At 39.4% G+C, this 27276-nt stretch overlaps 1 protein-coding gene and 1 long non-coding RNA gene across 5 annotated transcripts in view; one reads left to right on the top strand and one right to left on the bottom strand.

Moving 5' to 3' along the window:
• LOC142854897 (uncharacterized) overlaps positions 1-27276 on the top strand; it is a 57352-nt gene that overhangs the window by 20516 nt on the left and 9560 nt on the right. The window lies entirely within an intron of this gene.
• Gstcd (glutathione S-transferase C-terminal domain containing) overlaps positions 7926-27276 on the bottom strand; it is an 83533-nt gene continuing 64182 nt past the window's right edge. For all 3 annotated transcript variants that reach the window (XM_075981302.1, XM_075981304.1, XM_075981303.1), the window contains 7 exons: positions 18468-18583; positions 18272-18316; positions 16499-16627; positions 14775-14908; positions 12884-12914; positions 11882-11951; positions 7926-8726 (listed from right to left, as the gene is read on the bottom strand). In XM_075981302.1, coding sequence (XP_075837417.1) covers positions 8590-8726; positions 11882-11951; positions 12884-12914; positions 14775-14908; positions 16499-16627; positions 18272-18316; positions 18468-18583 — 662 coding nt within the window. In that variant the 3' untranslated portion in view covers positions 7926-8589. The remainder of the gene's footprint in view (positions 8727-11881; positions 11952-12883; positions 12915-14774; positions 14909-16498; positions 16628-18271; positions 18317-18467; positions 18584-27276) is intronic.

Here is a 27276-nt window from a genome sequence, read left to right as displayed (position 1 = left end):
CAGGAATCACACTGAACACTGCTAAAATGTCATTTCTTCTCCATTTACTTCTAATTTAAAAAAAGCCTTTTTCTGGAGGGTGACAAGCAAGTCCTAATTTTGGATAGAAGAGCAAATGGCCAAGACTAGCAAAGACTATTTTGAGAAAGAATGGGTGGGATTGCTGTCTGTTAGTTAGCAAGACTAGTGGTGTTAGTAATTGCAGGAATAATTGGCAATAATTATTCTGTTCAGATTACTTTTGAGTTCAGTAATACATCCAAGATTCACAGCTAAGGAGATGGCAGACTGTTCTTGAAAGAGAACCTGAGAAGTACTTAGAAAACAAGATGCATATTGTTTGCATCTTGCAATTTAGTTGGAATTGTCCAGCCTAATGAGAATTTGACATCATACTAACAATAATAGTGGGGAATTCAAGTTAAAAGTGATACTTTGAAAAGCTAATTCAAATCAAGGAAGTTGGTTCATAGCTATTATCCTTTTCCAGAGTCATGTGTTTAACAGCTACACAGGCCATTTCCAGTCTCACAGTTCTAGAACTAATCCAGTGATGCTCTCTCAGGGAGAGACAAGAGGGGACGCGGAGCTATATGGTAACTGAACTGAATCTTTTCTCCCTCCATTTTATTTCCCCACCCATCCCACACAGAGATGCTTTCTCAAAAACAATTGGCTGCTCTTAATTCAGCAACAAACATGCCTCCAAATAGTTAAGAGCCTCCAGAAGGAATACCATTATCACCGCTACATTTCACCAGCACTGACCTTTGGATGTAGTGGATTCCAGTTCTCAGTTCTAATGGAACAAGTTTTCAGTTCCATTGCACATATCATAAATGGTTGATTTATGAAAGACATAGTATGAATAGGTTTGAGTCAAGGAAATAAGATGATCATTTACAAAATTTCACTGCAGTTAACCTGATTATGCAAAAAAATTCACCATATTATTTTATATATTACCAGTAAATTGGTTGTTATGTATACCAACCATATTGTACATATTTTTACCCCAAGTTGGTTTTTCTTATACATCCAATAAGTTCTAGCTTATTTTTCTCATTATCAAGAAAAATTAGAGATAAATGTATTCTGAGCAAATTATTATTATAAATCTATTATTCCTAAATTATAGTTACCTGTTATTGTCAGATAATGGAACTGACTGTTCACAGCACAGCAAGAAACATGTCTTGGAGACACCAAGGCACTATAGAGGCCCCCACCCCTACTGAGATGTAGCCAGATGTCTGGTCATCCCTCGTGTGAAGAGTGGACTTTTCTTTTTTTTTTTTTTAAATTTTTTTATTGATAAAAGGAAGATAAAGAAAAGAAAAAAAAACAAATTTCCACCTCCTCCCACCAGCCTCCCATTTCCCTCCCCCTCCTCCCACTCTTCTCCCCCTCCTCCCACCCCTCTCCCCTTCCCCCCACTCCTCTCCCCCTCCCTTTCCAGTCCAAAGAGCTGTCAGGGTTCCCTGCCCTGTGGTACGTCCTAGGTCCTCCCCCCTCCATCCATATCTAGGAAGGTGAACATCCAGACTGGCTAGGCTCCCACCAAGCCAGCACATTGCGTAGGATCAAAACCGCGTGCCAATGTCCTTGGGGTCTCATCAGCCCTCATTGATCGCCATGTTCCGAGAGTCCAGTTTTATCCCATGCTTTTTCTGGTAACAGTCCAGCTGGCCTTGGTGAGCTCCCAGTAGATCATCTCCACTGTCTCAGTGGGTGGGTGCACTCCTCGTGGTCCCGACATCTTTGCTCATGTTCTCACTCTTTCTGCTCCTCATTGGGACCTTGGGAGCTCAGTCCAGTGCTCCAGTGTGGGTCTCTGTCTCTATCTCCATCCATCGCCAGATGCGAGTTCACAATGGACTTTTCTTATTGAAGAGTGGTTGTGACACATCTCTGTGTATTTATTTCCTTGGTGGTAATTTGCAATCTCTTAATCACTGGCTACTCATAAACAACTAGCCTGAACCATGCTCTATAAGAGGACAGGTTAACAATGGTTAACGCCAAACTAATATTTGTGGAGACGTTTCTTTCTTCACTTTGGCTTAAGCTTATTTTGTCTTTTCTTAAGGGAACATAACTGTCCAGTGTCTTTTTCATAAAAATGATTGAGATGCTATAACAAAGTAATTATCACCCCTTAGTCTTCTTTAGAATGGGAGTGAATTGATATATTTTAAGGACATTAAAAAACAACCCCCCCACAATGTGAACCGAAACATGAAATACACATGAAGTAATACTTAAACATATTTTTTATTTCCCCACCAGGGAAGGGATTAGAATACATTGCTCACTTTATATTTATGGAGTTCCTACTGAGTGCCAGATACTAATTTAAGTACTGTAACTATGATCCCGAGAGATCCATGAGAGAGTGTAAAGCTAAAATTCTAGTGAGGGAGTTATCATAAACTCATTGGTAGTCAGCCTAGTAGAATCAATGGACTGCAAGTTTTGTGAGAGAGGACAGTCTTCATAGAGCCATGGCCTACACAAACATGCATGTGTGTTTGCATGCACACATGTATACACCCATAGTAACATGTGCATTGCCCATGTGTGCATACATGCACATACATGTTTCCTTCTTCAGTATTGGAAAGATGCTTAGCTAATTTTTTAATTTAAAGTTCCACAGGTGGTATTGGTTTTGAAGACATGAGGGGGTAATTAAGAGAAGTTGAGGCTTGGCACCATAAGAGGCTATTGGTGAAGATGCAGCCTTAGCCCTGGGATTGAGGGGTCATGTAGAGAAGTTGAGGCTTGGCACCAGCTAGCCAGGTATGAGTCCCTACAAAGAGCCCAGGGGAGGCTACTGAGAATAGTCAACCCAGTTGCGGTGGAGACCTCAGCATTTTGGAAATGCCAGGACCATGGGGCCACCACCAAGAACAGCAGCACCTGTAGAATGGAGACAGACTGACCCTGTGAGATGAGTTGTGTGCTGTGGATGGCACAGCCTGAGAAATGGAACGGGCCCTTTGGAACCCAGAGGATCATGAGAGGGTTCATGCATTTAGTACTGAACTTTTCACACTGTAGAACTTTGCCTCGGTTCTTCCCTCTCAGAGTGAAAAAGTATTCTACTTACTTTGACTTTAAAGAAGCCCACAGTAGATTCTGAACTTTAACAGAGACTCTGGAGTTTCAGAAATGCTGGGTATTTTTAGAGACCAGATATTTTAGAGAAGCTTGAATGCTTTAAAGAGACTGAACTTTTTAATTAAAGTATTTGAATTTTAAAGACCATGGACTATTAAAATTACCCTCATAGAGTTCATATTGCAGAGAAACCCCGGAAGTGGGAAGAATGTGGCAAAGCTTGTTCTACTCTCATAGATTTTTATGTGTATGTGTGTGTATGTGCACATGAGCGCAGGTGCTCTGAGAGGCCAGAAGAGGGCATTGTATTCCCTGGAGCTGGAGTTAGGAGCATTTGTTTGAGCTGCCCAATGTTGGTATTGGGATCCAGACTTAGTTCTTCAAGAACTAGGTACATGCTTTTCTCGCCCAGCCATTTCTCCAGCCCCTGCACCACAATTCTTTCTCATAACTACTCAGGGACATAGCTCTATTGGACAGTTCTGTTCATTGCAATTTTCCTGAACCATGAGACTAAATATTTAATTATCACTTTATTATTTGGCTCTGAAAATACTTTTATTTCCTGTATGACTGAAACCTGTATCCCACATAAGATGGAGTAGTCTAGCTATTACTAATTAGAGCCCTGCTTCTCTGAGTCACCCCAGAAGTCAGTGAGAAATGAGCTCTGTTGGAAGACAAATGGAGGGGAAGCAGCACTGGGGTGAGACCGGGTCACTTGCTGAGATTATTGTCATTGTAGCATCTTCCTCTTGCTAGCTTCCAGTTCCTTTTATTTGTACTGGATGAGAGTCTTGGCCATGCTTTTAATTATGAGAAAAAATATTTTTAGAGCAATCACAGTATCAATATCTATTACAACCACAACCATCACAGGTGAGGTCATGCTGAGAACAAGGGTGGGAACTCAGTGGGGTCCCTTTCTTTCTTTGTTTTTCCCTCTGTAATCATTATGTGAGCTTTCAATCCTGGAAGGGAGGGGCACCTGGAGTCACCTGAGGATTGAAGAGATCCCTTGGGTGGCAGGAATTCTGTAGTAGGTTTTTCAGCTCCAGAGACTTCCTACAGAACTAAGAATGAGTGCACTTACAAGAGTGGAAATATAAAAGATTACTTCGGGTAGTGAGATTAGCATGTGAACAGCTCAAGAACAATAGCATCAAACAAATAAATATAAATTCCTCTACGGTAAACATGAGAAAAAATTACCAAGTAATTAAAGGAGACCTACAATCAGACCTAAAAATATGGAAACCTTTGCCTTATATTCATGCTCATAGATCCAATATTAATATGTTCTGTGTCCACAAATTGATGTTGCAAGATCAGTACTAAAACTCCCAACTGTTCTTTTTAGAAGACTTAAAAAGAAATTGAGAAGCCAATTCTGAGATTTTTGTAGAACTATAATAGTTCTAAAGCAGCCAAAGCAATGAAAAATAGTGGGAAAATAAACCTACCTGATTTTCAGATTTTTCTATAAAGTTTTGACAATTAAGATAAACAAAATAACCATCAGCCCAGTGGATTCAAAATTAGACGCATACACCCACATGCACTGCTTTTCAGCAAAGGTACAGGGCCAATTCAATGAGGAAAGGGGTTCAAAAGTGGCATTGAGGCGCCAGCACATGGCTGAGTTGGCAAAGTGTTTACTTAGTTCCATACTCAGGTCCATCTTGATATGGCTGCACACACCTGTAGCCCCAACACTCTTGGAAGTAGAAATACAGAGGATTAGAAGTTCAAGGTCATCTTCAACCATACAGCAAATTTCAGGCCAGTCAAGGTTACATGTGATTCTATCTAAAAACAGAACAAATGATATACTCCCAAATACACCCATTTCTACACAGAAATAATGATTTGACATATCACACAGAGAAGTCCAAGCTGGTGCCTAACTAGAGCCTTCACCTCTCCTGCAGTGTTCATGATGCTGGAAGGTACTTGGTTCATTAACAGAGGAGAAAGCTAAACACCGACCCAGATACAAATCGACAACCAAATCTACAAGTCTGCAATCTATAGTGGTGACCTGCCTGCAAGATATGCTGGTGCACAAACATTATGGGATCAACAACCAACTACTCTCTGATTGGATGAACCCTTGCCTGATACTGCTTGGGTGGCCATGAACTGCGTAGACCACAGGTCTAGGGAAAACCCAAATACTATTGTTCTGCTAAGAGAACATGGTGATAAAATGACTCCTAATGACACTCTGGTATACCCACAGAGCAGTGCTTTGCTCAGCCATGATCAGAGATGCCTCCTCTTGTGATGGATGGAAACTAACACAGAGTCCCACAACTGGACAACATGCAGAGACTAAGAGATTTTGGAACAGTCAGTGTTAATCAGAAGTCATCATCAAACTCCCACTTTCCAGGGTACAGGAAGCTATGGAAGAGGAAATGGAAAGGTTCTATGAGCCAGAGAAGATGGGCAACCAACAAAACAATGTCTTCCAGACACAACAGGACTGATGCATATATGCAAAGAGACTAGTAGTATGCACAGATTCAAGCCAGATGAGGCTCCCAAAACTGATGGAGGGACAAAGGCTCTCACCCCGACGATATAGCTGTCTGCAATTGACACCGACTTGCAAAGGAAAAAATTCTTTTCTCCAGTGGCGTTTCATTGGGTATATTAGCTACACTTAAGAATAGGCCCTGTGGTGGTTTGAATAGGAAGGACCCCTATAGACTCATGTGTTTGAATGCTTGGTCCACAGGGTATGGCACTGTCAGGAGGTCTTGTTGGAGGAAGTGTGTCATTTGCAGTTTCAGAACTAGCTCACATTAGACCTAGTGTGGCATTCTCTTCTGCTGCCTGCACATCAGGATACACAACTCTCAGCCCTTCTCCAGCACCATGTCTGCCTGTGTGCTGCCATGCCTCCTGACAAGCAGATAATGGACTAAACCTCTGAAACTGTAAACCAGCCCTAAGTAAATGTTTTCCTTCATAAGAGCTGTTATGGTTACAGTGTCTCTTGATAGCAAGAGAAACCCTCACTGAGACAGACCCCATGCCCAGTAGAAGATGGCCAACACAAAACAACTCAACGGTGTTTCTGTAGACCTTTTGTCTCATGTTGCTTTGAGCATTTTTGTTTTTATAATTTTTTGAGATTATAATTTGATTATAACAATTCTCCTTACCTTCCCTCCCTCCAAACAAACCCTTCCATATACGTTTCTCTGCTATCCTTCAAATTTATGTCCTTTTTAAAACTAGGCTTGAATATTATAGTTTCTGATATTTTTGTGTCATATTTCCTCTCTCCGTTCCTTTTTTATTCTAATTTTGTGATTCATTTTCTCTCTCTTTTATATTCTAATTTTTTAGCTGTTTCCTTTTAAAGAGAGAGGGAAAGGGGTGGAGTTGGGTGGATAGGGTGGGAAGGATCTCGGAGAAGTCAAGGGAGGGAACCGTAATCAGAATATATGTATGAAAATTTCCTTCAATTAAATAAAATAATGATGGAGGAAGGTCATTGGCTAATAAAGGAACTGCCTCGGCCCATTTCATTGGTTAGAAGATAGGTGGGAGGAGTAGACAGAACAAAACGCTGGAAGGAAGAGGAAGTGAGGTCAGACTCTACAGCTCTCCTCTTGGGAGCAGACGCCTTCAGAGAGACACCATGCTCCCGGCTCCTGGGCAGACGCAAGCAATGAAGCTCCGACCCAGGATGGACATAGGCTAGAATCTTCCCGGTAAGACCGGTGCTATACAGATGATAAGAAATGGGCTAGTCCAGGTGCGAGAGTTAGCCTAGAAGAGGCTAGGTAGAAATGAGCCAAGCGGTGTTTAAATGAATACAGTGTCTGTGTAATTATTTCGGGTAAAGCTAGCCGGGCAGGCGGCTGGGGTGTTGGGGACGCAGCCCCGCCGCCGCTCCTTATTACTACAAAATAATGATAAAAAACTATGTATTTTATAATATGTAAATTATATCTCAATTTAAAAAAGAAGTGTAATAAGTTGTAGTTACAGGTACCAATATATAAAATATCTAGGCCTGATTGTTAATTTCTCATCTTAAATTATACCTCATGAAACTGCAAAGCTTCTTCCCCATCCATACTGTCTTATAAAAATTATTCCTGTATTTAAAGCACAGTGGTATCCAAATAAAGTCCTTAAGGTCTTCTTCTTCTTCTTCAGATATAAAAACATCAATATAAAATAAATAGTCGACTCTAACACTCTTGGCTGGCTAATGGCGGCACAGGAGCGGCTGCCTGTGTCTGTCATTACAAACGCTGGCTGCTGCAAAAAGAATGCAGGCAGACAGTACCGTTAAATGAGTTTTCAGAGTCTGCACACCTCACACCCAAATATAAGGCCACACATTATGATATGATATTTAGAACTTAACTAATTATTTTTCAGTTTTTTTCTTCTAGATCTAGAAGATCTCCTTTGGTAGGCAAAGCAAGGTACCTCATATAATTCATTCTTGTATTTTCAGAAAAACCTAGGGCAGTGTCTTGAAAACTATAGATTTCAGCATTTGTTAATTATATGCTTGAATTATATAATGAATAAATTTACTATTTAGTTAAAATTTATATCTATCTGGGTGGCAGTGGTGCATGCCTTTAATCCCAGCACTTGGGAAGCAGAGGCAGGAAGATCTCTGTGAGTTCGAGGCCAGCCAGGTCTACAAAAGCTAGTTCCAGGACAGGCTCCAAAACTACATACAGAGAAAAACCCTGTCTCAAAAACAAAACAAAACAAAACAAAACCAAACCAAAAAAAAAAAAAAAACCCAAAACAAAAAAAACCCAAAAACAATAACAACAAAAAAAACAAAAAACCAAACCAAACCAAAAAAAATTAATTTTACTCATTATAATATATAGTTTAGTGCAACTGACTTATAATTTTCACATGAAGTGTCTGAACCAGTAATAATCTCATTTGATAATTTATGGGACATACGTTTAAAAGTATACTCCATGATATACAAATTCAACCAACCTCAGATTAAAGATGTCACACCACACCATATTAACCATTCTAGATTTTAAAAAACTATAAAAAGGTTACACTGTTTTTTAAAACTATAAAAACCACAACCACCTTTCAGTTTAGTTTTGATTGCCATGTGTGAATATCTGAAGATTATAAAATGAAGGCTTCAAGGACATACTTAGTTTGAATATCCCACTGACACAATCAAGTAAACGTGTAAGGAAATGGTTCTGCTGATGGAAACTTGGCCAGTGAGAGTGATTCTTTTGGCAGCTGAGGCTTCAGGGCTTTCCCTCCAGGCAGCCTGTCACCCTCCTGCACACACAGTAAGTGTCCTTCTTCCAAGATTCCCTGCAAGTTTGGACAGGCTCAAGATGGTCAATGCTGCTTCAGGTAAGACACCAAGAACTCCCTGCATGCCCTGGGCTTTCATCAGGAAGCCAGCGGCAAAACATCAAGAGTGAGTGCCTCATTCTAAATGGGGACACCCACGATCATGTTATTTTTGGGAGAGCAGCTCTCTGGCTCCATAGATATCACTTGAACAGAGTAGCTGTGTTCTTCTGCTGCGGTTGCACGGTCCATATCCACCAGGCACATGCACTGCTTCCCTGAAACAAACAAACAAAAAAATGCATCTTGAGACACTTTACTTTAGTGACTACATCCATCAGTACTATGGAAAAGGCTGTGTTCCCTAAGTACAATTTACTTTAGACTTAGTTTCTGACCAGTGTGAAGACACACTTCACAGATGAAGCTTGATGAATAATTTCCTTTTTTCTATTATTATTATTATTTTGTTTTTTCAAGATAGGGTTTCTATGTGTAACAGCTCTGACTCTCAGTACTTGCTCTGTAGAACACAGAGATCCACCTGCCTCTATCTCCCAAGTGCTGGGATTAAAGGTGTGCGCCATGACTGCTGGCCAGAAGGCCAACTTTTAAAGATGTATTGATAAGTATATCTCAAATTGCAACTATCCATTCTACTTTATACTTTGGTCAAAATCCATTTTATAGAATGAAAATGCAGAATGTATATAAATGCTATAAATGCATAATAACATATTATATATAATTCAGTATATTACTTAAAGTAATATACTGACAAAGGCCCATCTGAAACACATGTCATGTTTCTACCGGGAGTTTTATGAGGCTATGAAGAAATAAGAAGTGCGAAGTGTCTGAGAAAATTCTTAACCGTGTGCTAGTTATTTCAGGCAGAAATCAGTGCTGAGTGTAATTACCCTCATTTTCAGACCTCACCTCATTAAGGTACTGGTTTTCTATTTCCTTTGCAATGTTTGAGAAACAAAAGAGGAAAGAAACCTCACTGGCAAGCAAGCAGCTTATCTGTTTTCCTTTGGAGTACATTTTAAATTCCAAAAATAGATTAGAAAAAAAAATGACTTGAGGCTTTCTGTACTAAAGCCACTACTTGCTTTTCTAATCCGAACTGTTCTACATTCAGCATCCAAAGTTCTCATTTTCCTGAAAGAGGTTACTGACTGCGGAGTCTCAGTCCTTCCATCTCTTCCAGTAATTACAGTAGTGCTCAGACATGCTTTCACGATACGGTAGCTTAGCTGGAGTCACTGATGTCACATCAGCAGTGAGCATACATCACTGAAACAGAAAACCGCTTGTGGAAAAAGTGATACTTTCACAGACAAAACAAAAGATGAAATCAGCAAGGAAGGATGAAGGAGAGTCTCAGAGTCACGAGGCTGGTACTACACACGTCCTTAAAAGGAGTCAGAGTGCGAAGATTAAGTGGGCGAGAAACCCATACAAAGAGGGATCTAGAGTTCCATTCCTCCTCCCCAACAGGTAGATGGCTGGGTTCTTTCTTCTCTTAAAATACTTTCTTCCTTAAAGATGTGTGCGAATGCTTCCTCATCGACTTCTCAGTTAAAATGAAACATCCCCCATCAGAACGGGATGCTCTGCATTCCTTCAGGACCCACCCTGGCTTTACAAGGCAGCTCACTGACTCTTGGCTTCAATCCCAGTACAGTTAATTTTCCCTTTTTCATCTTGTAGAAGAATCTCATATTTTCCCATGTTAAGTGTCAATACAACTGAAATTCAGTTGTTGGCAACCTATCTTTTGGCGGTTGGCAAGTTTCCAAAAATGTTCATTAAGTGGAAGTGGCAAGATCTGTGACAGACTGACTTGGTCTGAACCCCTACCTGCCCCTTTCCTTCAGTAATCTTGCCAGATATGCTTCTGCTCCAATCCTAGCATTGCTCTTTCTTGACACTTAAAACTCACATTGACCATGGCCACATCTGTCCACTACACCAATCAGGACATATTGATCTCTATGGTTTGAGTATGTTTCCCCAAAAGCACACTCTGGAAACTTAATCCTCACTGCAACTGTGCTAGGATGTGAGTCCCATGGAGCCACAACCGGCCATTTGTATGAGCGGATGTAGGCTGTTACTGCAGGGTGGGCTGGTTATTGTGAGTGTGAGTTCCTTCCAAAGGGACAAGTGTGGCCCTGTCTCAGGGAAGCCTTCCCTTCCACTGCTGGTGCTCTCCCCTGTGCTCACTCACTCACTGCTGGTCTGTTTTTCTCCTTTGGCATTTGATACCTTCTACAAATGTTATGATTCTGCAAGAAGACATCCATCAGATTTAACCCCCTGATCTCTAGAACTGTGGACCAAATCAATTCCCATTAATTGTAAAGACTAAGACTGCAAAACTAAGAAACACATCTGGTGTAGTTATAACAAGTATACATTATACCAATTTAAAAATCAGAAATGGGAAATCAGAAGGAAGAACAGGAAAAGAGGGAAGAAAATGAAAGGCTTTCGGCAAGAGACGGAAGTTCTGGGCACAGTAAGAACAGGAAGGGAGGTCCCTTAGCTGCAGGTCTCGGTGCCTTTCCTAGTGCGAGCACTGACTTTAGATTTTAAAAGTAATTATTTACCATATAATATCTTCCTGAGTATAAACTAACTACTTCAGATGGGCTCAAAGAAACAACAATCTATATTCATGTACACATGGAAAATGTAGGTTATGTTGGAATTTTAGAGTGTATGATAGTGGCCAATGTGGGATTTCTAAGAAAAAAAAATTGAGATGTGATTTAATCCCCAGCAGTCTATCTTAATTCCTGTTTTAAGGAAGCAGTATTGCAGAGGTGAACAAGAGCTCTGTGTCTAGAAGACAATCTGAGGTCGTGGTGCGATTCTAGCATCTGTCAGATGAAGAGTCTTATTCCTGTCTTCAGTAAAATGTAAATCATTGTCTCTCTCACTTATTTCCAGTGATCAGTGTGTGATAACAGTTGCTATAATTCTTCTAAACACTATTACTTGGAATGGTTCTGTGGTCCTTTAACCTGAGTAATGTTCAATGCTGCAAATGCTGAATATATATGTGTAAGAAAACTTTTCTTTAAGAAAGACAGTTTCTTTCTTTATACATTCTTACTGAATCAGCTTTGGCATATGGAGTTGACATTTACAGTTTCATCATTTTCTTTGTGACTTTGGGTAGATTCTGAAGTTCATAACAGTAAGAAAGATTTCCTGTGAAATCTATTCAGTGTACAACACAGAAATGGGGTAAAAGATGGACACCAGCCAAGATGTGTCACGCTGTTATCAAGTCTTGTTAGTGCGCATTATAGCTCCTGGAAGAACAAGCTTTCTAAATGTCAAGTGGACAGTGTTTTCCCCAAATAGACCAGGCATGCTGGGCACACTCCCCCAGCAGCTGTTTGGTGAGAACACATACCTATGAGTCTTCTCTGGGGTGGAAGCTGGACAGCTGTCTGATCTGCAAATCTGCACAGAATCATGTGTTCCTAAAAGGAGCATGAAAAGAATGTAGGTTTATTCCAGTTAGCTCAAATATTACTTCTTAGACTATATATGTCACGCTACTGGACAGTCATTAATGGTGATATTCAAAAAGATGGAAACTGCTCTACTCAGATTAGTGACTCAAAACAATCACGACTTTTGGGAGACGTCTCCACACATTTCTTGGGTTTCTGTAAGCAGGAACCTAAGAACAAAAAAATAATATAAATGGCAGGGGCAATGGGGAATATGTGGGATCTGGATGTGGCCAGCAGAGCCAACAATATCTGACATTTTATAGAAAAGTTTCCCTCCATTCCGGATTATCTTTCCAGCATGCCATTAGAGGGAACAGCCTTGAAAAGAGTTTCCCCCTAAAAGCAAGAGTGGTCCACTTCCTGGGAAGTCAGCATGAGGATGATGGGACTCTGGCTGCCGCTACTGTTACAAGCAACAGCTGCCTTTTGTCCCTGACAGGAATCTCTTAACTCTGTCAGCATTTACCACGCCAGCTAACTTGTTAACTTGTATGTAAGGGCGGGGGAATCTCAGATTCTTTCCAAAAGTAATTCTCTACTCAGAGAATTAATATGGATCTGAAACCTTTTTTTATTGATTTTTATTGAGGTCTACATTTTCTCTGTTCCCCAAGCCATACTAGATAGTTTAAAGTAATTCAATATATCTGATTATATAAGCCAAAATTTGGGATGGAAAAATATGAAGGATAAAAAGTTGTATACACTGGTTCATGTATATAATCCCAGCACTCAGGAGATGGAGGCAAGAGGGCAGCCATGAATTTAAGGCCAGGTTGGGCAAATAATGAGTTCCAGGACACAGGGTGAGAGCCTGTCTCAGATAAAACAACAAAACCCTAATTGCACAAACAAAGTATATTCACAGGATATCTAGATGTTTTTAATGAGGTTACCTTGTATGATAAAGTTTTCTTGAATTTTTCACTGGAATAGGAAACAAAAAGGAGTTAGTTACCACTTTAAAGGTCAAATAACTCATTAAGATTAGGCCTGTAATATATTAACTTCATTAGTATCAATTAAAAATAATTTGTGCTTTTACATAATTTAGAAACAACAGACTGTAAGTTTATACCTCTACCTTTGGTGGATTAGCTCTCATCCACAAAGAAATGAATGTTCTAAATAGCTCCAAGGACACAGAGCAAAATGACAGTAAATCCACAAGGCTGTAAAAAGGGTGACACGAAATTGAGATTTTTAAATCAGTAAAACTAGGATATAAATCTGACCAGGTCAGATTAATATTCTTACATACCTCTTAGACTTACTTATTTCTTACATGCACTGTAAAAATCACACATTTGATCAGGTTTTAACTGTTCAATAGGCCTCAAATTATAGGCATGTAAATAAATTACATACATAAATATCCTCTATCATTCAGTGCTTCCTTTAGTTTATTTGTGAATTGTGGCAAGAGCAAAATAAGAAAAAAAAAAGATTTGTTTCATACTGTTAAAGTCTAAGTAAATTCTAATGAAAAATTTCTGAGGTTTTTAGAAGCAGTGTGTGGCTGATTTTGTGTCCTGAGAAGTTTTTGCGTTTTTTTTTTTTTTTGGACATAGGGCAGAAGTTACCACACTAATATATTTAGCTTCTGAGTATCAATAACTATGAACCAGAGAGTAAAATGCCACAAACGGTTGTCTTCTAATATAAGTGGTGAGAATTAAAATTTCCGCCTCTTCTATGTGAGATAAAAAGAATCATAAAGATGGCTATTAAGTCTAATTAACACCCATGAATACTATTTATTATTACTTTGAAATAAAACCCTATATTTTTGTTTATTTACTTTTTGTGCACGTGTGTGTAGGTGGGTGGATACGAATGTCATGGCATGTGTGGAGGTCAGAGGGTCTGGGGGGGATCAAGCTCAGGTTGTCTGATTTGGTTGGCAGGTGCTTTCTTCCTCTGAGCCATCCTGGAGGCACTATGGATGTTATGTAAGTATCAGCACCAGTTCACATTTATGGAGGACTTACCCTATGCCCTCCTATTCTTTCCATTGTTTGATTTATAGAGAGAGAGTCTTAATCTGTGCCTAGGCTGGTTTGAACCTGAGGCAATCCTACTTCAGTCTCCAAAGTGTCAGGGTTATAGGCATGCACTTGGCCTCTTGGCCACTTCTAAGTACTGTTATTAAGGGCTCACCAAAGCCCTTGCAGTAGGTCCTATTACAACCTCACTTTGTCTATGAGAAAACACAGGGAAATAGCAAAGTAACTTCTCTGAAGTTAAATACCTTATAGAGTGATAAGCATACTGTACCAGGTCAGTATGTTTCTAGACTCTAAACACTTGGCCATTACACTCCACTGTCTCTTACAAAGGGTGGTTCTGATTTCACTTAGAAGAACACAGGGAAGTGCGGAAGCCAGCAGACTTCTACTGGACTGGCTCCTAAACAGACTTGCATCTAACTTGATCTGGAAAAAAGGCAGGGACAGACAGAGGAGAGCCAGTCATCCTAATCCTGATCACAAACAACACCTGCCACACTACGGAAAAGGTAAACAATCTCAAATTCAAATCTCACTGCAACCTTATTTATTTATTTTATTTTATTTTGTCTTTTCAAAACAGGGTTTCTCTGTGTAGCCTTGGTTGTCCTGGAACTCGCTTTATAGTCCAGACTGGCCTCAAACTCATAGAGATTGTCCTGCTTCTGTCTCCTGAGTGCTGGAATTAAAGGCGTGATCACCACTACCCGATTTTGCTGCATCTTTACTAAACAACTCACTCCCACATCGGTGTCGTAGGTAAAAGGTTAAACTTCACCTTTTTGGGAAATTAAACTTGGACGTGTTCTGAATGAAGCCATAACAGCAAGGGCAGGTGATGAAAGAAGCCCGTGTCTGGATACAGTGCTCAATCACCATGTCTGTCGCCACTCCACAAGCATGCAGCGCCACCTAGAGAGCAGAACCAGACGTTAGCACTGGGTTTCTGAGCTGAATTCTGAGTACTTAAAAGGAATCTGAGCTCAACTCAGGAGAAACAGACACACGGATCAAGAGATAACCAAGATGAGCCGGAACATCTTAGAGCAGAAAGCAACATGCACCTAAATACTACTAAAGGTTTGTCAAAGGATTCAACGGCAAGCCAAAGGGTATTACTGGGCAACATGAAAAAGCATTCATGAAAAAATAAAGGGAGCATTGATTTAAAAAAAAAAAAAGCAATGGCCGGGCGGTGGTGGCGCATGCCTTTAATCCCAGCACTCGGGAGGCAGAGGCAGGCAGATCTCTGTGAGTTGGAGGCCAGCCTGGTCTACAAGAGCTAGTTCCAGGACAGGAACCAAAAACTACGGAGAAACCCTGTCTAGAAAAATCCCCCCCCCCAAAAAGCAATGGACAAAGTATTTCAAATATCAAATTTATGAGCCAATAATGATACCTCAAAAATCCAAAATGAAAAAAAGATAAATAGAAAATACTGGGAAAAAACTGTTTGTTTGTTTTTTTTTTTTTGGTAGCACACCATGTTTCTAGGTAGCCATTTGTTGATAATGGAATGTAATTAAAGACAGAATGATAAACTAGATTAATGATATTCTGTAGGTTTTAATTACACAAGGTAGGGAGGGCCAGTGATTACAAATGCTGCTAATGCAGAGACAATCAGATATACCACTAATACCACTAGCACCTATGATGTAGTCTAACTCAAAACTGAGGCAGAATCTAATCATGCTTCTGCAGTCTAGATACTTTTAAATTTTTTTTAAATTTATTTTTATTTTATGTGCATTGGTATTTTGCTTGCATGTATGTCTGTGTGAGGGTGTCAGATCTTGGAGTTACAGGCAGTAACCTTTAGTCAAATAGTCAAGAACAACTGAGTGTCCAAACCCAACTGATGTATCTACAACACTATCTGAGGCTCTGGGAACACTGCGGAAGACGGGTGGAAATACTTTAAGAGCCATAGGAGTAGGCAGGCTGCTGTGAGGTAGTGCGCTCTAATGATACCCATGAAATCTTAACTCCGTGGTCTCCTAAACAAGATCTATTGAATGAGCACAGACATCGATGGGGAGAACCTCACATGTCCCTACTAGATGAAGAGCTAAAGGGAATCATGGCTGCTAAGGGAGGGAGAATCTGTCTTCTCCAAGGAGCAGGTCCTGGTATTGTTAGCCCAGGATCAAGTTTCAGACTTGATGCTCACTGAATGTCTATTACCTTTGCACAACAATAAAGTCAAAAACTAAATGAATAAATAAACAGACGCATTGTTAGTCGTGAATTATTTGTATTTTCCCTTCAAAACAAGCATTTTATTATAAGCTACCATTTTATTGATATTGGTTTTGATTAACGACTAATATAGATAATGGGAAAGGGCTGTGAGTGGAGTCTTGTTACTCTATAGGTAGATTATAAAAAGCTATACATGTGTTTGCTTAGGAAAGAATACAAATTTATTTTCTTTAGTTAGTCTAAGGAATAAAATTATTATTTAGCTCATAAGAGAAATTGAAATTATGGACTACTTACCCCGATGTTAAACATTCCTGTAAAATACTCCATATTTGCTTGAATGAACCATAAATTGCTTAAGCCTAGTTCGTCACTTCTCTTCTTAGCACGGATCAATGATAATTCCTTGTTTTCTATTAATATAACCTAGATTTTATGCAGAAAAAGTATACTCAGTAACACAATTCAGACATTAGTGCTGAGCATTATCACTATATTTCACATCTTACTGATAATGCAGAATGTATTTACTATCCTCTATCCTGTATGACACACCCGACACAGAAATGAACAATGTAATGATAAAAGTGAAAGAAAGAAATAGCAGTGCTTTACGTATTCAGTTAAAGACTGAAGTGTAATGGGAGCTCAGATGATGACTAAGGCGGATATTAATGGAGGACTGAGATGAACAGAAATTAGCTAAAGAACAGCCTGGGGAGTATGGTATGTCAGTATTTGAAGAGCCAAGAAAGCAGTTTGGCACAGTGTATGGTAACAAAGAGAGTGGGAGAGGGGGAAGGGTGGAAAGGCTGGAGACAAGGTGGAAGAAATAACGGGAGGCCGTATCTTATACTTAGGATAAAGCAAGGTTCCAAAAATTGCAGTCAATAGCTTGGATTGGTGCGGTGAGGCCAAAGGTAGGAGCCTCCACCAGTAATCAGAGGTAAAATTAAAATATTGTTATTATTATATTTTTCTTAGGCATGCTTTATAGAAAAACACTATATCACTTTACATAAAACACTTGCTGTACAGTTGATATTAAAAACCTTCTGGTTTTACCTAGGGGAAGCCGATTTTCAGGTCAATCTACCTAAGTTTCCAGGAGAATTATTAGGAAGGGGAAAGATGCCCCACCTCCATCCTGCATCTCAGGACCCTGCTTTGTGAGCTTTTCCTCACTACTACAACAGGGACTGCCTCTTCTCCTCAAACTTTTATTTATTTTGCTCTTTATTCTCTAAGGCAGTGGTTCTCAACCTTCCTAATTCTGCAACCCTTTAACACAATTCCTCATGTTGTGTGACCCCCCAACCATAAAATCATTTTTTTAAAATATTTATTTATTTATTTATTTATTTATTATGTATACAATATTCTGTCTGTGTGTATATCTGTAGGTCAGAAGAGGGCACCAGACCTCATTACAGATAGTTGTGAGCCACCATGTGGTTGCCGGGAATTGAACTCAGGACCTTTGGAAAAGCAGGCAATGCTCTTAACCTCTGAGCCATCTCTCCAGCCCCCCATAAGATTATTTTGTTGCTACTTCATAACTATAATTTTGCTATTGTTATAACAGGAATACTTTTGGAGACAGAGGATTGTCAAAGGGTTTGTGACCCACAGGTTGAGAACCATTGCTCTAAGAAAACAACCGACACCACGCCAGTCATTTTTCTACCAGCTCTAAATTTTCTTCTCATTGTAGTCACAGTGAGTGCAGAGTGCACACTCTGCTCCAGCTGACTGTTTTTAAAAATGACATTTTCTTTTACCAGATTTGTGTTGAAAATTAAGTTAGTTTTATTGTATTTGTTTTATTCAATAATGAAAAAGTATCTGTTTTACTAAACACACATACTTTAAAATATTGCTAACTCTACTGTGGTCATATTTTCCTTTTGTTCCCATTAAGATTCTGATCTTAGGAGTTTACTTCCAAGCAAAGTATGTGCCACCTTTTGATGGCAGATAACTAGCAGTGCAAAGAGCGGAGCTGAGGCCGGGCGCGGTCTGAACTGTAACTAGCTGAACTGCTCCACTTGGTCTCTTCTCCGCCCTCACCTGGCAGGCCGGCAGCATATGTGCGAGAACAATCCCAACATGGCCCTGCGAAGTAAAACAAGAGAAATAACTTTGGTTCCCATGGCTTTTGTTCATTGTTAGACAATGATCTTGCCAGATAAAATCATGACCTTGAATGCAATGTAGCAAGGTCTCATGATCTTGGAAAGGCTAAAGGCTAAAGGAGACATGATACCCCGCCACTGCAGAAATCCACAATTCTGTCACCAGGTTTGGCTTGATTTAGCACCATGTAAACAAGGTTGTTTAACTGCTGCTGCTTCCTTAAAGTTCGGTCAGTGGACATTTTGCCTGTGGAAGATAAGAGATGAAGAAAACAGCATTATGAGGGGCCAATTAGTCAGAATAGAGATTAATATAGAGAAGGGTGTTCCATGTGCATATGTCCACATATATACATATACACCCATCAAAAAATGAAGTACAGATTCCATGTAATTACTGTGAGTAGAAAAGTAGAACCCAGAGACTAGATCTAATTTTGATGTTGTAGAATATTTATAATGTGCCATATCTATTTAGGCTGTGGAACATTTAATGATGCAAAGATGTGTTGCATTCTCTTAAGTTGCATTTGTTTAACTCTGTGAAGCTGTGTTACTTTGCCTGTCTAGAACACCTGATTGGTCTAGTAAAGAACTGAATGGCCAGTAGCAAAGGCAGGAGAAAGGACAGGTGGGGCTGGCAGGCAAAGAGGATACATAGAAAGAGAAAAAGAGAGAAAAGAATCAAGGAACGAGAGAAGGAGGACGACTCCAGGGGCTAGCCACCCAGTCATACAGCCAGCTGCAGAGTAAGAGTTAAAGTAAGATATACAGAAGTAAGCCCAGAGGCAAAAGGTAGACGGAATAATTAAATTTAAGAAAAGCTGGCTAGCAATAAGCCAAGCTAAGGTTGGGCATTTATAAGTAATAATAAGTCTCTGTGTGTATTTATTTGGGAGCTGGGTGGTAGGACCCCCAAAGAGTAATGAGCCCAAAGAATAAAGCAAACAACTACATTTTGATTATATTATTTTAATTAATATGTACTTGAATGTCTGACCCCAGTTGGTGGAGCTGTTTGGAGAAGTTACAGAACTTGTGGGGTTCAGAGAGCTTGCTAAAGTACATCACTGGGAGGTAGGGGAGACATTTTAGGGTTTACAGCTTTACTCCACGAATGCCATCATCTCCGCTTCATATATGCTGATGAAAAAGTGAGCAATCTGTTCCCTGTTCCTGCTGCCTGCTTTCCCAACCATGAGGGCCTTGCCCTCTGGAGCCAAAAGCAAAAATAAACTGTTTCTTCTATAACTTGCTTTTAGTCCTGGAATTTTATCATTGCAACAGGAAAGTAACTAACACATTCACTATGCAACTTTTCTTTCAATGAAGACAGTTTTCCTAAAGAGTACAAGTAATATCTGAAAAATAAAATCCAGAACCATAAAGGTTAAATCAATCTGAATACATGAAGAAAAAAATATTCTAGTCCTCCATTGCTCCCAGAGATATACTGTAAAAGACTGCCAACTTCAGCACTGCTTCCATTTCCTTACAGAGTTATAAGAACAGTTTAGTTAATTTCTGTATATCCTCTAACTCCATTTCTTTCCTTGGGACCCTGAGAACCAGGGAGCACAGGTGTCACACGGTCGGAACGGTATCAGGGTTGCTGTATTCGGAGGGAAAAATGACTTTCTTTTTCCCACATCAAAGCTTGCTTTCCTCATGAGTCAGACATAGAGATTTAATGCAATTAGGGACTGAAGGTGGGCATTTCCAAGTCTGAAATGCTCTGGGCAGCAGCATGAGATCATTGTAACTTGCCTTTCAAAAGCCCACTTGTAGCATTCCCAAAACATCCTTAGGAAGATGAATGACATCATTGTCTGTCTTAGGTATAAAACACATTCCTTCAGTTTGATAAAAATTATGCAAAGATAGATTTTCTTGCTCCAATTTAAGATTAAAAATATTTTTCTCTTTTTTTCCCCATTTTCCTTCCTCCTTATAATACTAAATTAAATTTAAAAACTAGGAATATTTTATTAGAAAAAAGAAAATTATAATATCCAATTTCAAAAGTAACACTGACATGCATATACTATATCTCTAATCCTTAACTTTCTACCCATATTCAAAATGTTATATTACAGATATCTTTTTATGTCATTGCATTTGTCTATAAGCATATACTTTAATGGCACACAGTATTACACTGATTATGTATAAATCATGGTTTCAATAACCTGTGTTCAATTCAGCATTCAATAATATAATTGCTATTACATGGCTGAATTTTTACACATTCTCAATCATTTATCATGCCTAACCTGAGTTTCAAACATTAAGAGTTTGAAAATCAGCCTAGTTATCTCATTTGTAAAGAGAGTTTAATGTGGCTTTGTATTCTAAAAGAATACTCATTCCCTCCAATAATGTAATTATAACCATTTCCACACAGAATAAATGAGTCCCTGTAGTTTTCCTTTTCATGAAAACCACCAGAGCTTTTATCAGGACAACTTGCAAGCACAAAGCACAACTGAAACAATTTATCAGTGAACACTTTTGCATTAGTTTCATTATTGCAACAAAATACCTAAGACAGGTGGGTTACTTATGAAGAAAACAAGAGGCTCAAGGTCCAACCTCAACAACACTAGCAGTTTTTACAGTCCACAGTACACTACAGATTTACGTGGTGAGGCATGATGCTCCAGACATTAGGGTTGGGTGGGCTTCTACAGCAACAAAACTGATTCATTCCATTGATTGGTTTACCGTATGTGTCTGCATGCTTACGCTATGGAATGTGTGTAGAGGTCAGAAGACAACTTGCTCGGGAGTCAGTTCTCTCACTTTATTTACCATGTTGGTGTTAGGGCTAGAACTCAGTTCATCAGGCTTGGCAACAAGCAGCTTTCCTGGATGAACCATTTGCTGGCCCAGGCCCAGACTTTTATAACAGCTTTTCTGTTTTAGAACTTACCAGGAGACTACCACATACCGTCTGGAACAATAACCCCAATGACTTATGACTGCCCACTAGTTGCACCTGCTACAAAAGAGCATCAACACCATGGCAGACTCGACACCATCTACCACATAGCTTCTCCCATTAACAGCTCACAACATGTGAGGCAGCGCACTCCTGCTTGCTCCATCTCACCATCCCAGTTTGTCTTATGGTTTCTGTGGCATGAAGGCTTAATTTGGAACAACAGACTAAGTATATGGGAGATGGCCAGGCGGTGGTGGCTCACGAGGACAGCCTGAACTACAAGAGCTAGTTCCAGGACAGGCTCCAAAGCTATAGCAAAATCCTGTCTCAAAAAACAAAACAACAACAAAAAATATGGGAGATGAAGGTAGGTAAGATGGCTTGGTGGGTAAAGATGCTTGCCTCCAAGCCTGAGTTTATCTTGTGACCCACATGGTGAAAAGAGGCAACTAAGTTCTACATGCTGTTCTCTGATCTCTCCATGTGCACTCCATGAAACACACACACACACACACACACACAAACTGAAATAAGAATAAAGGAGAAGAATAGCAAAGTCAGAACACAATACACAAGAATATGTACTTTGAGGGTCTGTCTAAGGGCTAGAGTCCCAAATACTGCTGCTAAGTGGCCACAATGAGGCAAAGAGCAAGCACACACTTATGTCTTTCCCCTATCTGTGGAGTTACATAAGACAAAGTAAAAAGGAATTCTATTATTTTGTAGAAAAGAAGAACATTATTAAATGGAGTGTCTAGCTGCAAAAGAGCTTCTATCAAAAACTCAGAACAGTCTAACTCCCTCACGTTTGTTTCAAAAGCAAGCTCTGATAAAGACTTGCCTTCCTACGACTGTCTTTGCAAGTAAATACATCTACGCTGAAACAAAAGGTGAAGACAGGGAGCTTCTCAGATTTGTGTTTACGTGGAGGGACTGCTAGATTCACACAATATCCACAGTTAAGCTAAAGTACAGCAGCCAGATGCCTAGATACTTGAGAAACTGCCTCCAATAGGACATTCTCTCTTCCCATTCCAGATTTATAAATATTATGAAGTTCCTGGAAACATAAACAGGATCTCAAGTGTATTCAACAAGGTAAAAAATAGTGTTTTAGAGTATGTACTAATTAAAAAATGAAACCCTACTTTGTATTTTTATTCAGTGTCCTTGTATCTAAAACAATTTACAATATAAAATTGCAATCTACTTTTATCTTAACTAAAAATGAAAGTGCAGTGGAAAAAGAAACCCAAGCAGAGAACATTTGAATATATATGATGTCATGATTCTTCTGCACTGCAATCTTTGTCTAACTCACATTAGGATGCATTTTATTACCTAAACCATGCGACTGCTTTCTGCCTGTTGCAAAGTGAGGAAGACAAGGTTTTTAGGCCAGGAGAAGACTTGTTAAAAAACCAAAGCAAGAAAAGAAACAAAAGACTTAACTGGGCCTGAAACACTTTTTGGGGTTCTGGCAGTTCTCAATGTTTTGTTTCTTGGTGGAAAGCAACAATGTACCCTGCATGTTATAACTTGCTTATATAAGAATGTTAAGAAAACCCTAAGGCTAAACATATACTAAAGTTCTTCAATAGAGATCCTTTGTTGTTTTGTTCTCAAAGCATTTCTTTAAGTTACAGCATGGTCACATTGTATGAATTAAAAAATACAACTACTATGAAGAAAAAGACTGAAACTAAAGCACTTCTACTTGAGAAACTATAGAATCAAGAAAGAAAAAGAAAATTTACTCAACAGAGATCACATGGGTGCTTACCACCCTTCTAGAAAGCCAGTCAAACAACTGAAGGACAGAGCACCTTTGGTTATAGGTAGTGTTAAGAAAGTCTTTACCTAGTGACCACCCTGATTGTCATCATAGAACCTACATCCAGTAACTGATGGAAGCAGATGCAGTGACCCACAGCCAAGCATGGGCTGAGCTCCTGGAGTTCAGCTGAAGAGAGGGAGGAGGGATCATATGAATAAGGGAGGTCAAGATCATGATGGGAAAACCACAGACAGCTGACCCGAGCTAGTAGGAGCTCACGGACTATGGACTGACAGCTGGGGAACCTGCATGGGACCCTCTGAATGAGGGTGACAGTATGTGTCTTGATCTGTTGGGCAGCGGCACCAGGACCTATCCCAAGTGCATGAACTGGCTTTTTGGAGCCCATTCCCTATGGTGGGATACATTGCTTAGCCTTAGCCTTGATATGGGGGAGGGGGGCTTCGCCCTGCTTCAAATTGGTATGCCAGACTTTAAGGGAGGCCTTACCCTCTCTGAGGAGTGGATGGGGGTTGTGAAGTGGGGGTGGGGGGAAGTAGAAGGGGAGGGAGGGGGAACTAGGTTTGGTATGTAAAGTGAAAAGTAAATTTTTTAAATAAAAATATTAAAAAAATGATAAAGGAAAAAAAAAGTATCTTCAGGCTAGGAATAAAAAAGAAAGTCTTTTAACATGCAGAATAGGGCAATAGCGAGTGAAGCTCAGGTTTCTTCCTAGGGTAGCTATGATCACCTTGCACGGAGCAACAACTTATTGCACGCCCAGTATTTGCTCTTATGCTGAGGCCAGATCTTCTCAAAATATGTAAGTCATAATGTCTGCCCTTAAGGTCCTACTAGGGTATCTAGCAAGAATGTATATATTGAAGATGAAATAATCCCTGATCCTTCAAAAGCCTTCATAGAGACCTAGAACAGAAATTTATGACTGAATGAATTGAGGGAGCTTATTTAGTGGAAAACCACAGTGAGCTCATTTGTGCTTGAAAACCAGGGCTCTATGTGTGGAGGGGTGGGGGCAGATCAGGCAGATCTGAAATTGTTAGCAGGGGTGGGTGAGGAAGGACACTGCTGGTGATTTTGACCTTGGCATCCTAAAGAAAACATGGCCTTACTTTAATATATAATGTGCTTAGACCTTCTTAATGCCGATTTCTATTTGAATAGGGAGTACCATTATTCTCTGAATTACGCACTAAAGATTTTCTTTGATAATGATAGCCTGAATCATTTTTATTATAGATAATGTATGAGATTATTCATAAAACTTTCTGGAGCATTCATCCTCAAATGACATTCATTGCCATTAAGTGATATAATTAAGAAAACAGATTCGATCTAGGGAACCCATTGGGTCACTTTGAACCTTGGAGCTGAAGATCATGAATCTCCTGGACTCCCTAGGGGCCTTTCCTTCTTTCCCAGTTGCTCCCTGAGGTGTGACATTCTGGCTGTGCAGAGTAGTAAATCACAGTGAGCTCCACCTGGACGTGCTTACTTAAGTCTCTTCAAAGCTACCCAGATACCTCTCTCCTTTGTTTAAATACCTCCAAGGCTCCTCTCTGTCTTAAGAAAAAAAAAAACCAAACAAACCAAGTAATAAGATTCCTTACTTTTTGGTAGGGAAACAAAGCCTTTACTGACGGGGTCCTCAATAACCAGCCACACTTCTGATGCATCCGCATGTACTAGCTCCATCAAACTTCACCAGTCACATCAATTCTTTTATATTTGATAATAATTTTTTTAAATAAATGATTTTTCAATTGTGCTTTAAACTGCATTTCAATTCAGTGTGCTAAATTTCACAGGTTCTATGCATGAAGCAAGTTAGGTATCAATGTTCTGATTGTGTTTGTTGAAACAGCAAAATAAACTAAGGTTAAGAAGTCATTTTCAGGCTAGCATCACTAATCCTCCTGGCCACACAGACCTAGTGAGCATATTCTTCCAGTAGTGGGTACCTATAATTGTCTCATACCTCTATGCCTGTTCACACACTCTGTGATCCAATCTATGAAATCATTACAGAGTCATGGTATCTTCACGAGTGTAACTGTACCGCATACACTGTTAGAACATTTGACAGTTATTACCACAAAAGACAGGAGAAATCCATGGAAATTCATAATATCAAAAGAGGCCACGTTATACTTTCTAAATGACTGAGACACTTTCATAAAGACTGCTCAACACACAGTCAGGCAACCAGCATAGCCTGCACAAAACCGTTTCAAAAATGCTGGAGATACAAACATGGTTTCTGCCTTAATGAACTTATACCTTGTTTACTTATTATAGGATATCCCAGGAGAGCTTATGAAATGTATTTTGTTAACTATGTTGTCTAACATGTATTTAAAGAAGATATAACAAAAACAAAAATGCACATATCTCCTAAACTTCTTTTTTTTATTGAATATTTTTTTTCTTTTTCTTTTTTTTTTATTGATAAAAGGACAATAAAGAAAGAAAAAAACAAATTTCCACCTCCTCCCAGCCTCCCATTTCCCTCCCCCTCCTCCCACTCTTCTCCCCCTCCTCCCACCCCTCTCCCCTTCCCCCCACTCCTCTCCCTCTCCCTCTCCAGTCCAAAGAGCAGTCAGGGTTCCCTGTCCTGTGGTAAGTCCTAGGTCCTCCCCCCTCCGTCCATATCTAGGAAGGTGAACATCCAAACTGGCTAGGCTCCCACCAAGCCAGCAGATTGCGTCTCCTAAACTTCTAAAATGATTGATAATGCTTTCTGCTGCCAGGACTCTGCAATTTAGGGAGTACTTGAACATTTAATATACCATCACCTCAAAACTCCCTCAGTTGTTGGTGGAGATGACATTTTCAATATTTTACAAAAAAGGACAATGCACATTCTACAGCACAATTAACACTTTCTTAAAGTCACAGGCTGGAAGTGGGACTCAGTGAAGCTCTCTAACATCACTGTCAATCTTATCCCCAACATGACATGTTATTTCTTAAATGGATGACAGACTGTTTGATCTCAGTGCCATCATTACCTTTTCTTATGTGGGAGAGCTCAAGAAAATGACATGTTTCTCAGGGAAATTAGGGAATTCCTCTAGAAATTACATATTAGGGAGAAATTTAATTTTTCAGAATCGGTCATAAAATATATTTGATTTCAGTTTTGCTTCAACATAAAAGCCATCCAGCAGGCTTAGCAGTATAAAGGCTCAGTTTATGTTGAAAAAGTCAGTCTGGAATAAGGCATTAGGGGTCTCATAAATCACTCCATTTAATAACGTGACCTTGTAGGGTCACCCCTCAAAAAGAGCCATTTCTCCACCTTGGGACATTAGCAACCTTTGGATTTTATAAAAAATGACACAGGAGGTTGAGCAATCAATTTGTGGCAAAAATCGGATTATTTTGGAAGAAAGAAATGAAGACAGATCAAGACCCTTAATGGTCCAGTACTGCAGATGCAGACTAAAAGCAGTACACACCCTCACCTTCCAGAGCAACTGTAGGCTGCCTTTTAAGAAGAATGTTTAGGCATACTGAGTGGGAGGGAGAAACGCTCAACACAGCACAGTCACATTACTGCCAAGTCAAAGCTTCACTTTGTTTATAGAAGAGCTTAAAGTGACTAATGGAAAATTATAACTTATTTCTGCCATTATTTATCTGAGATGAATAAAACATTTTGATTGCAGAGTACTTATGCAGCATTAACTGAACACATGAATTTTCATTTCATTTGAATCTACTTATATAATGCAAAATAATTATCGTTCACCTGTGGTATTTTCCTTTGTTTAAGGACTACAATATTTTCCAAGATCAAAGATCTAGGAACTAAAGAGTTAACTTTGGAAAACAGTTGCTCATTTTTCATTTTAGAAAATCAAGTTAACAACAGAAAGGTATTTTAATTAACTTTTTAAGGCCAATAAAATAATTCTTTCTTAGCTTCTACCTTGTAATCAGACATAATTAGATTAATTGGTATTCTGGTCATTCCAAATGGGGAGTGCTAACTTTCTCAGAGTGTAGTGATTTTTTTTTTTGAAAAAAGCAATTAAACTGATTGATGTAGTATTTTAGATTAGGTAGTTGGAGACGTTTTCAAAGATCAAGTAACCAAACTGAGTTCTGAACACTAAGAAGCCAGAAACAGGAAATAACAAAGATGAGTAAATACATGGGGAGGTGTAAATAGATATAAGACTTTAGATCA

This window comes from Microtus pennsylvanicus, chromosome 7, assembly GCF_037038515.1.
Source record: "Microtus pennsylvanicus isolate mMicPen1 chromosome 7, mMicPen1.hap1, whole genome shotgun sequence".
Taxonomy (NCBI): domain Eukaryota; kingdom Metazoa; phylum Chordata; class Mammalia; order Rodentia; family Cricetidae; genus Microtus; species Microtus pennsylvanicus.
The sequence above is the reverse complement of the archived record's forward strand: the minus strand, read 5'-3'. Positions and strand labels throughout refer to the sequence as shown.